The sequence below is a fragment of the Gossypium raimondii genome, chromosome 3, assembly GCF_025698545.1.
Source record: "Gossypium raimondii isolate GPD5lz chromosome 3, ASM2569854v1, whole genome shotgun sequence".
NCBI classification, from domain to species: domain Eukaryota; kingdom Viridiplantae; phylum Streptophyta; class Magnoliopsida; order Malvales; family Malvaceae; genus Gossypium; species Gossypium raimondii.
The window spans coordinates 27,350,597-27,361,578 of record NC_068567.1 but is presented as its reverse complement, the minus strand read 5'-3'; the positions used below and the strand labels follow the sequence as shown (position 1 = coordinate 27,361,578).

The window sequence follows — 10,982 nt, the reverse complement described above, 5'->3', positions numbered from 1 at the left end:
TGGATCTCCGTTACGAGCATCAACGACCCAAATTCGGTAGGAAATGGATCACAAGCCCAAATTCCTGAAGGCGAGGCCCAATAAGTAAATTCCCAGCCCAATCAAGAAATCCATGCATACTTAGTTGAAAATCAGGTCAAAATATCAAAGGGCCCAATTTGTAAACATTTTATTTGTTAATTTAATTTTTAGGCTCTAGAGATATTACATGTTAAATTCATTAAAATTGACCCATTTAAGTGTTAGTAGAAATTCTTTTATTATTTTTATTATTTAGGGTTAATTTTTAAGTTTCCTAATGAGATTAGGATTAGTTTGAGGCCTATATAAGTGATGGCCGGCCACCCCTTGTATTCACTACTTAGAATTTTAATCAAAGTTTCAGATTTGTTGAGAGCAGAATTTTCTTTGAGGTTTTCTCCAAGAATTCTCTCTTGAGTTTTCTTTAGAAGTTGTTTTAGCAATCTTTTGATTGTGGGAGCCATCTTCAGCCTTCTTCTTGCCATAGATACTCTTTGGAGGGGAGATTAGAGCCATTTGAAGGGAGTTGTGAATTCTTTCGGGTTTTCAAGGCTTCTTAGGACCTATCTTTTTAAATTACTTGCTGTTCAATTTCTTTTCTTTATTTCTGTTTTGTGCCGATTCTTTATTGATCTATTTGCTCTTCTTGTTTTGTTTTCAGCCCTTTTCATATTAAAGAATCGATAAATCTTTCTCTTGTTGGTAGCAGGGAATCAGCCTTAAATCCCCAATTTCTAGGGTTCTTGTCGTTCCTTACATATTCTGATTGGGGGCCATTCGGTTGCTGGAATTTGGGGAAATCAACTTGGGTGTTCAATTGGGCCGAATCATTCGGCTGGTTGGGAAATCAATCTTGGAGATCGTTCGTGTTCTTGCATTCCGAAATAACATCTATTCATAAGTTCTTTGATTCTTGGCTGTTCTTAGTTGTTTTTTGGGATTTAATTTCGTTCTGAATTACTTTTAATCTTATTTGTCATTTTGATTTCAGATCTGTTCGATAGAGCCTCGTAGGAGTTTCCTCGTGACTTGGCAACTCGATCTTGGTCCACGCGCATCCCATATCAATGTTGGATCAATGTATTCAAGCTGATTTTGAGGCCTTCAACCTTCAAGCACTCTCTTGGCGACAAGCTGATTTTGAGACCTTCAAGTGCTCTCTTGGTGACATGGTCTAGTTAAGGTTCGAATTTTATGGCGCAATATCATTTTGACATCATAAGGAAACCATGATCAATTTCATTACACTAATGTTAAAAATTGAACATCGATAATGACAATGTAGAAAGATCACAAAGAAAAAGAAAGAAAAAATAGAACACAGATTTTACGTGGAAACCCTTTCGGGAAAAAAATCATGGGCAGAGGAGAAGAAAATTCACTAATGTCGAAGTCAAATGATATAAGAGGAGTTTCGACATCTATTTATAAGTAGAAAAATATTATTCTAATCAATGTCAAATATATTATGCTAATAAATGTTAAATATATTACACTAATAAGTACTAAATCTTCTAGAAAGAAAAAGTGTTTTGTTTACCTTGACGTGCTAGCAATCTCTTAGAATTTGGGTCACACAACTCTAATAATATCCACTTTAACATGAATTCTCAACGAACAAGTTCTTCATCACGAACTCTTAATGAACAAGTTCTTCATCACGAACTCTCAATAAACAAGTTCTCCACATCTTCCACGAAACCCTAATGGTATTCTTCAATAATGAACACCAACCAAGTCCAAGCAATACTCGAACTTGTTTATAGGAAGTGACTTAGTCATCATATTTGTAGGATTATCATGAGTACTAACTTTGCTCACAACAATATCACCACGAACAATAATATCACACATAAAATGATATCGAATGTCAATGTGCTTTGTTCTCTCATGAAACATTTGACCCTTCGTAAGGAAGATGACACTCTGACTATCACAAAACATTGTATTGGTTTAAAGGTCTTTATTGAGTTCACCAAAGAATACCTTTAACCAAATAACTTCTTTATAAGCCTTGGTAATTGCCATGTACTCAGCTTTAGTAGTAGACAAAGCAACTATAGTTTACAAAGCAGCATTCCAACTGATTGCGCAATCTCCAATAGTAAAGACATAGCCGGTGAGAGATATTCTTTTATCAAGGTCTCCAGCAAAATCAGAATCAACATATACAATGACTCCATCTCTAGTTCTTTCAAACTGTAAGCAAACACCAGTAGTACCTCGTAAGTATATAAAAATCCACTAAATTGTTTTCTAGTGTTATTTACTGAGGTTCGCCATGCATCTACTAACTACATTAACTGCATATAATAAATTTGGACGTGAGCAAACCATAGCATACATGAGAGATCCAATTACACTAGAGTATGGAACACGTTTTATGTAGTCAATATCATCATCTAATTGCGGAGACAAAGCTAATCACAATTTTTCTATTTTCAGGCCACCATAACTTATATCCTTTAACACCAGCCTTATAACCAAGAAAAACACATTTAATGGATCTAGGTTCCAATTTCTATTATCAACATAAGCATACGCAGGTCACCCAAAAATCTTCAAATCAGAATAATCAGCAAGATTACCAGACCATATCTTTTGTGGAGTCTTTTTCTCAATTGCAATAGATGGAGACTGGTTAATAAAAAAATATGCAGTAGAGGCTACATCAACGCAAAACGACTTCGATAAACAAGCATTCGACAACATACATCGAACCTTTTTCATGATTGTTCTATTCATCCATTCTGCGATGCCGTTTTGCTATGGAGTATGACAAACTGTCAAGTGTCTCATGATCCGTTCTAGTTTGCACAGTTCATTAAACTCATCAGAACAGAATTCCAAGCCATTATCGATGTCGATATGTTTTTATCTATTTTCCTATCTACTTCTCGATCATAGTTTTTCCAAGCCTTACACATGGAAAACACATCTCTTTTATGCTTTAGGAAGAATGCCCAAACCTTTTTGGAAAAAATCATCAATGACCGTTAGCATATAATTAGCGCCACCTTTCGAAGGCACTCTAGATGGTCCTTAAAGATCATAATGAATATAATCCAACAATCCCTTCGTGTTATGGATTCCTCTAGTGAATCGGATTCTTTTTTGCTTCCCAAAAATGTAGTACTCATAGAACTTCATTTTGCTAATGCTTTGTCCATCAAGAAGTCCTCTTTTGCTCAATTCTGCCATGTCATTCTCACTCATATGCCCTAGACGCATATGCCAAAGTCTAGTAACATCATCATCTGACAAGAAGGAGGAAGCGACGACTGCATCACCAATAACAGTTAAACCTTGCCAAAAATATAACTTGGCAGTCTTTCTCTGCCCTTTCATCACAACGAGGGAACCCTCGGTAATCTTTAGAACCCCACTTTCAGCTGTGTGCTTGTGCCCCTTGGAATCAAGATTACTCAATGAAATTAAATTCCTCTCTAGTTTTGATACATATCGTATGCCACTAAGTTTTCTGACGACTTCATCGAACATCTTAATTTTGATCGTGCCAATACCTACAATTTTACATGAAGCATTATTTCCTATCAAAATAACACCTTCAGACACTTTTTTGATATGTTGTAAACCAATCCCGATTGAGACTCATATGGAAGGTGCAAACAGAATCAAGAATCCACTCCTCGCTCACTTTAGGGTTGTTGGCAGAAGTAATTAGGAGTTTACCATCACTGTCGTCTTCTACAATATCAGCTTCCTTGGATTGTTTTGGTTATTTTCCCTTTCGATTTGATGCGTCCCTTTTGATCTTATTATGCAACTCATATCACTCAAACTTAACGTGCCATTTCTTCTTGCAGAAATTATAGGTTTTACCTCTGTTTGAATATCTCGATCTACCCTTAGATTTACTGTGAGTATTTTGTTTGTGTCCTCTCATGATTATCATCAGTATTCGTTCTTGTCTCCTAAGAACAATGAGACCCTCTCCCTAAGAGTTGAATCTAGACATAAGATGCTTCATCTTGTCATACAATGTTAAGAAAGCATATAATTCATCAACTGTGGGAGATTTGCAGCTATACAAAATTGTATCTCTAAAGGTTGAATAAGACGGGGGAAATGAACAACGTAGAATTAACCCTAAATATTATTTATCGTACTAAACCTCGATGGCCTCTAGCTTTGAGAGAATTTCTTTAAAGCTAAGTGTTCATGCACAGACCCACCTTCCTCCAAACGATGAGCATAAATGTATTGCTTCATATGCAACTTGCTAATTAGGGTTTTCGATATGAATAGCTATTGTAGCTTTGCCCATAATGCAGCGATAGTCTTCTCCTTCATCATGTCATGTAAAATTTCATTTGACAAATACATATGTAATTGTGTTAAAGCCTTTCTATCTTTACCTTCTTCTCTTCCTCCGTCAATGTCAAAGATATCTTATCTACCCCTAGTAAGGCATCCTCCAAATCCATCTATGCTAGAACTACTGTAAACTCTAATTTATATAGGTTTTTTTAGTAATTTATGACGCCTTTTTTACTTAAAGTTAATATTAATCCCGAGTATTTGATTACTAATTGGGCGAATTTTGTTTATATTTCAGTAATGAGCATGATTTAATGAAGAATGTGGTTTTATGCTATTTTGCATTAAATTTGTACATAACTTAATTATTTTATGTTCCATATTAAACTTGACATTATTTTTTAACGCATTTCGTCTAAAGAAATTATGCATGATTTATTTTTAAATTAAAGTTGCATGGACATGTCTAATTTCACTCTACATGGACGGAAAACACATGTAAAATAGGTCGAGAAGAGTTGATTTGATCAAATTAAAGAAGAGTCAATTGATGGACAATTAGGCCACCAAACTGTCCAAACAAGGGAGAACAAGCCTAATTCGGCAAAGGCATATGGACTACTCAAAAATTCACTTTGGGAGATTTACTGGAGACCCTACACCAAAAAGTTCCCTTATCCACAATTTATGGTCGGCTATGGGAAGGAGAAACCTAAGGTAGTCATCATGTTATTTTTAGTAAACTACCATCCTTCACTATAAATACCCATCTCCATTCCTCATTTCAATAATCCCTTAACCATCCCTCATTTCATAATCATTTTTCATTTCTCATTTCATTCTTCCATTGTTTCCTTTCTTCCCATGCATAATCATCCATAATCCCGTTTTCCTTTAGCCAGCAAAACCTTGAGAAGATACTCTCTTGGCCGACCACCTTGAGAAGCAACTTGGAAAGGAGCAACACGATGATTGGAGGAAGCCACTTTGACCAGATTCTGCAAAATTGCTGAAATAATAAGAGTTTATCCTTCATTATCCTTGTTTACTTTTAATCATATTTGCAATTTGTTTTGTTATCTTGTCATCAATGATGGTGGCTTAAATTTGTTTAGCTAGAATGGTTGCATTAATTTAATAAAGTTCGTTTAAACTATATTTATGATGTTCTGTGCCTCAATCGTTCATGTTTTCAATTAAACTCAAATATGTATTTCATTCATAAGTGATTGAATGGATTAGAATTAGTTGAGCGATCCTAACCAGATGACGACTAATGGACACAATAATTGAAAAGTGCATGCTTAATTTAGATCCTAACCCGACTAAGGGTCCGTTTGATTGCCAGTAAAATATTTTCCGTAAAATGATTTCTAAAAAATGTTTTACTTTTCTGTAAAATGATTTACTGGAAAATATTTTCTAGTGTTTGATTGAATTCTGTAAAATATTTTCTTTGTTTGATGATTTCTGAAAATATTTTCCTTTTGTTTTACATATATTAATATATATTAATAAATTTTTATATTTTAAATTGTTATTACCTATATTGCAATGATTTATTTATAATAATACTCAATTATTAAGCTACAATATTAATAGTTATAAATTGAAAAAAATACTTTCTTATTAATTGGAAAAAAGTGAAGAGAAATGGCTAAAATTTACCTTTTTATTTTATTATTTATTAAATGGGAAGTAAACTTCATACAATACAACATTCTTGAGCAATAATTAAATTCCCAATAGACTAAACTTGTGTTTAATTTGGTTAAAATCAATCAAAGCTTAGGAGTTTGACACAATTAATTCAACCTTTCTCTATAAAATGAAGTATAAGCTTTATGGTAATCGAACATCTCTCTTAAGATCATCAAATGTTTTGTGAGAGTCAAAATTTCTAATGGGTAACCATTTACAAATGATGAAGTATTGTTGTCTAAGAGAGAGTAGTGATATATGTATACCATATAAACATACACTACTTTTTCTAAATGTCTGTACATATAAACAAACTTTAATACAACAATACAACTACATGTTGTTGTCTAAGAGAGAGTAGTGATATATGTATACCATATAAACATACATTACTTTTTCTAAATGTCTGTACATATTAACAAACTTTAATACAACAATACAACTACATGTTGTTGTCTAAGAGAGAGAGTAGTGATATATGTATACCATATAAACATACACTACTTTTTCTAAATGTCTGTACATATTAACAAACTTTAATACAACAATACAACTACATGCATGGTATTGATCCTTTACCTCCTTTTATGTATGTATATGTACTAGTTGATGTAGAATTTTAAGGGCAAGACTGGCTTGAAGATTCTTCTTAAGTCGGCTCCTTCTTTCATGGGAAAAAAATACAGAATGAAGCTTAAATGAAGAAGAAGTCTCAACAACTTCAAGCTGCGTCATGATGATTGAGAAATTCTATTATATAAGGATACACTGGATCTACGGCCTGCATCAAAAGGAAGTGTAAATATTTAGGAGAAGCTAATTATGTTGCATCAAATATGAAAGTATTAAATCTTACCAGTTGGGCACCCACTATATCATAGTGAGCAAAATGCGGACCACCTGGTTCTCCAAAAACTTTGTATGTGACCAATGGCTCGAGAATAAGCTTCACTGTTTTTGCTCCATTGATATCATTACAAACTGAGAAAAACAAAGCAAAGCAGAACAATAAAACTAGATGCAATTTAGACAGGAGGGATAAATTACATCATACCATATACCGCATCAGGCGGACATATCAGATCTTGGTCTCCGGCAATTGCTAAGACGGGGACATTGCTTTTACTGAGATGATTCTTGTAAAAGAATGTCCCACTCCTGTCATGCAATCCTCCCTCCTCAAAGATTGTTGCTAGCTGCAAGAGAAGCTTGGCAGGCACTGTTTCTGTAAATTATGCTTTAATTGTCATTCATGAAATGGTCCAAAAAAGTAGGAAGTAAATAAAATCTAACCGTGCCAGGGTCAAATGGAGATTTGAAGACTCATTTAAATTTTTCTAGACTTGTCAAGGATGTAAGTATCAACGAGAAAGACATGAACGAGCAACTTCAATAGGTTGAAAAGGGCAAAAAATAGGACAAAATTATTTAAGTAGGATCCAACACAAGCTAACAAGCACATGAAAACGACAGCAGAGGAATCATCAACACATGGAACAGTGCCTTCTGAACTGAAAGACCCTACAATTTTCTGTGTACCGTTGTACTTCTAAAGCATTTTGAAGCATTCGTATAATATGACAGTTAAAAGCATCAATGCCAGAGTCTACATTTAGCATTTGTGCATTATCCTGGAAGCCAAAGGTGAAGCATATTTTCTTACTGAAGTTTTCCGTAACAAGCTTTTCAAACAACTTTGGCTGCAACATGTCCGGGGCAGAAATTTGAGGACTCAACCAAGACAGGATGTAGGGAGGGTTAGCTGCAAAAGGATGGGTAGCAGCAAGCAATGTTCCAATTGGAATAACAGGAACATTTAGGACCTGTGCAGGGTCTACCTACTCACCGAAGAGAAATAACTTCAGATTATTGTCAATATATATACAAGCAGATAATAACACTTCACAGAGAAACAATGCTTAAGCAATTTTGCTTCAATAACACTTCCCAGGGGTAAAAGCAGTTTGAGTGACGATCTAGAAGACATATAGTCCAATGATGATGCCAACGTAGTGACTGCTGCCAATCCAGAATCCTTTCCTTCATAACCTTATAAAAACAAGACATTTTAGCACTCCTATATATTGTTCAAGATACAAAGTCCCAATCATACTTGGAAATAAGATCAAGTTGTTTCTGCATATCTTTTAGTGCTGTAGAAATGCTGTTTTGCATATCAAAAGCACGTGCTGGAGATGATCTTTCAGATTCTTCAATTATATTTACAAGCTTTTCAATTAAATCCGTAATTTGACTGGAAAAAGCATATCTTTTTTCTGTTTCTGAAAACCTCTTATAATCTGTACCCTTACCATAAAAATCCTTCCTCTGAGAAATAGAATCTAAAGGGTCTATATATTGTCCAAAATCCATTCCTTGTCCAGGTATCATATCCTTGACCGCACATGAAGCGTGCGAACGAGGACTGAACATGAATTTGCATCACCAATAGATTTAAAAACAAGAACCCCAAGAAAGCTAAAAGCCTAGAAATGACAATCCAATGGAAGAAACTCTATAAACAGAACAAGCATAACCCTCAAAGCCATAAGCTACGAAACCACAATCCAATGGAAGAAAAGTTAAGAACACTGAGAAATACAATTAAAAGCTAAAAATTAATAACAAAAAGAAACCCATAAAAGCTATGAGGTTTAGAAAATTACAAACCCAACACGTAGAAGCCTGGAAATTGCATTAATTCACCAACAGAAATAATTCAATGAGAATGAAGAATGGATTGGAATACGGGTACAGGGTCGGAGCGGGAAGGATTGAGGGAATCGAAATGAAGAATGGATTGGAATGGGAGAAGCCATAGAAAATGAGTAGAAATGAAAGTGGAAATAGAAAACATACCTTTCTAAAGAAATTCTGCAAAGAAATTTTTGAAGCTGAGACGATGAGAGTGTAAAGAAGGGAATGGAAAATGTCTTACAGAAGGAAAATCGGTAAGACATTTTCCAAAACTAAGGAAGTGATTTTACCCGTGGTTGTAAAAGGTTTTCCTTGTAGAATTCATTTTCCACCAAACAAATGTCGAAAAATTCAAAAAACAATTTCCAGAAAACTAAATCCCACAATCAAACGGACCCTAAATTGAAGGTTCATAATAACTTGAAAGAGTTCTATTATCTTGCATAGTTTTTAGGTTTATGTGATTAAAAGGTTTCAAACCTAACCTGTCCTTGTTACTTCAAATGAATTCTAAGAAACCCTTAGCTGAATATGACCTGTAAAATGCATATATTTTTAAGTAAAAGATTTCAAAATGACTTAATTTTGTTCCAAACTCATGAAAGATCGAGTTGTTTTGGATTATTTTTCTGAAACATTGTAAGCATGATGAAAATGAACTAAGTTGAATAATGTGACTATTATAGCCTATTCATGTTATTGTTGTTAAAATCTTGTGAATTGTGCTGCTAAGTCCATCTCATCCATTTTATTCATTCATCATACTTAGATTAATTTGTATTAGGGATTATTTTGCATTTAGTTATTTATTTTTACATCATACCACTAAAAAATTATTATGTTCTTTTACAAAATTGTTAACTTTAATTTTACAATTAATTGATTAACATACATAGTCATTGTGGAGACGATAACTCTTTTACTTACTTATTATTTGATAACGACTGTGTACACTTGCACAAACCACGTGTTACAAGTTTTTGGCACCGTTGCTTAGGATTGTTGCCTTATTAAATTTTTTTGTGAAATTATTCTTGCAATTTGGTTTTTATTTTATTCCATTTATTTCTAACTTTACTAATTAATTATTTATTCTTTAATTTTTTTGTGAATTATTTTTTAGGTGATCAAATTATTGATTTATTACCTGTGGACCCTGAAATCGAGAAGACATTTAGACAAAGAAGATGAGAAAGAATATTCCAAAGACAAGCTGAAATGGACTTTGGAAATCAAAATGATGTTCAAGGAAATAGTGTCGCTAATATGCATAATCCAATCCTTATTGCTGATGATAGGGATTGACTATAAGATAGTACGTTGTGCTCCTCTTTATTGAATTAAATCAGGGAATTAAGAGACCGAAGATCAAGGCATCCCAATTTGAATTGAAGCCTGTAATGTTTCATATGCTTCAAACCATGGGCCAGTTTAGTGGTATGCCCACAGAAGATCCACACCTTCACCTTCGACTACTCATGGAGGTGAGAGATTCCTTTAAGATAGTCGGCGTAACTGAAGACGCATTGAGGTTGAAGTTATCTTCATACTCATTACGAGATTGAGCATGAGCATGGCTAAATTTGTTGCCACCACATTCAATTTCAACTTGGAAAGAATTAGTTGAATGCTTTTTGGTAAAGTATTTCCCACTTAGCAAAATTGCTAAGTTGCAGAATGAGATCACTACTTTTCAACAATTGGATGACGAGTCCCTATATGAGGTGTGAGAAAGATTCAAGGAGTTATTTTGTATATGCCCTCATCACGGGATTCCACATTGCATCCAATTGAATATGTCCTATAATGGTCTCAACGCACACACAAGGTTGGTGGTAGATGCTTCTACGAATTGTGCTTTTGTAACACCCCAAACCTAGTATAGACGTTATGGCCGTATCTAACAATGTCACACGATAGTGTTTTTGAAACCTCGTCGTTACGTTGAAAATATTCCATGTTATTATCTTTAGTAAACCTTTGTTAGAACTTAGAAATTTGTCTTTATTCATTTAAAATATTTATTTTGAAACATCCCTCATTCCGGAAGCTTTAATAAAACAGTCTAAGTGATCATGCGTTTAGAAACTATTTTAACTTTTTGAAAACCGAATTTTTTACGACTAGCAGGTATAAATCCATAAAGTAAAATAAATAAATAAATAAACCAAAATTTAAAACCAAATTCCCAGAGGGTCCTTAAATTACAACCCAAATAATCAGTAATAATTAAATCATAAAATGAAAATTGAAAACCATGAAGTCTAAAAATTTCTGTGGTC

The 10,982-nt window shown here is 33.9% G+C and overlaps 1 protein-coding gene, 1 long non-coding RNA gene and 1 other non-coding gene across 6 annotated transcripts; 1 reads left to right on the top strand and 2 right to left on the bottom strand.

Moving 5' to 3' along the window:
- The first annotated feature begins 472 nt into the window (after positions 1–472).
- On the top strand, positions 473–5,439 carry LOC105793967 (uncharacterized). Its single transcript, XR_001133662.2, has 3 exons — positions 473–1,204; positions 4,810–5,019; positions 5,201–5,439. It is a non-coding gene; the product is annotated as an uncharacterized LOC105793967 (long non-coding RNA).
- A 930-nt stretch (positions 5,440–6,369) lies between these two features.
- LOC105793965 (uncharacterized) lies at positions 6,370–9,061 on the bottom strand. 4 transcript variants are annotated; one of them, XM_012622890.2, is made up of 6 exons: positions 8,863–9,061; positions 7,948–8,052; positions 7,667–7,837; positions 7,058–7,228; positions 6,860–6,984; positions 6,370–6,784 (listed from the first exon to the last, which is right to left on the bottom strand). In XM_012622890.2, the coding sequence occupies exons 2-6, from the start codon at positions 7,988–7,990 to the stop codon at positions 6,725–6,727; spliced, it is 570 nt and encodes a 189-aa protein (XP_012478344.2). In that variant the 5' UTR covers positions 7,991–8,052; positions 8,863–9,061; the 3' UTR covers positions 6,370–6,724. The 4 variants fall into 4 exon arrangements, with proteins under 4 accessions (XP_012478344.2, XP_012478342.2, XP_012478345.2 ...); XM_012622888.2 differs by lacking the exon at positions 8,863–9,061 and adding an exon at positions 8,674–8,855; XM_012622891.2 differs by lacking the exon at positions 8,863–9,061 and adding an exon at positions 8,670–8,840.
- A 1,307-nt stretch (positions 9,062–10,368) lies between these two features.
- LOC128040018 (small nucleolar RNA R71) lies at positions 10,369–10,474 on the bottom strand. The gene has a single exon (XR_008194678.1). It is a non-coding gene; the product is annotated as a small nucleolar RNA R71 (small nucleolar RNA).
- Between the last annotated feature and the right edge of the window lie 508 nt (positions 10,475–10,982).

Coding starts and splice junctions, on each gene's coding strand:
- LOC105793965 (XM_052628236.1), bottom strand. CDS start 8,436: ATGTTCAGTCCTCGTTCGCACGCTTCATGTGCGGTCAAGGATATGATA. Junction 7,838..7,947: donor ACTGCTTTTACCCCTGGGAA/GTGTTATTGAAG, acceptor GTGAGTAGGTAG/ACCCTGCACAGGTCCTAAAT. Junction 6,985..7,057: donor TCCGCCTGATGCGGTATATG/GTATGATGTAAT, acceptor TGTTTTTCTCAG/TTTGTAATGATATCAATGGA.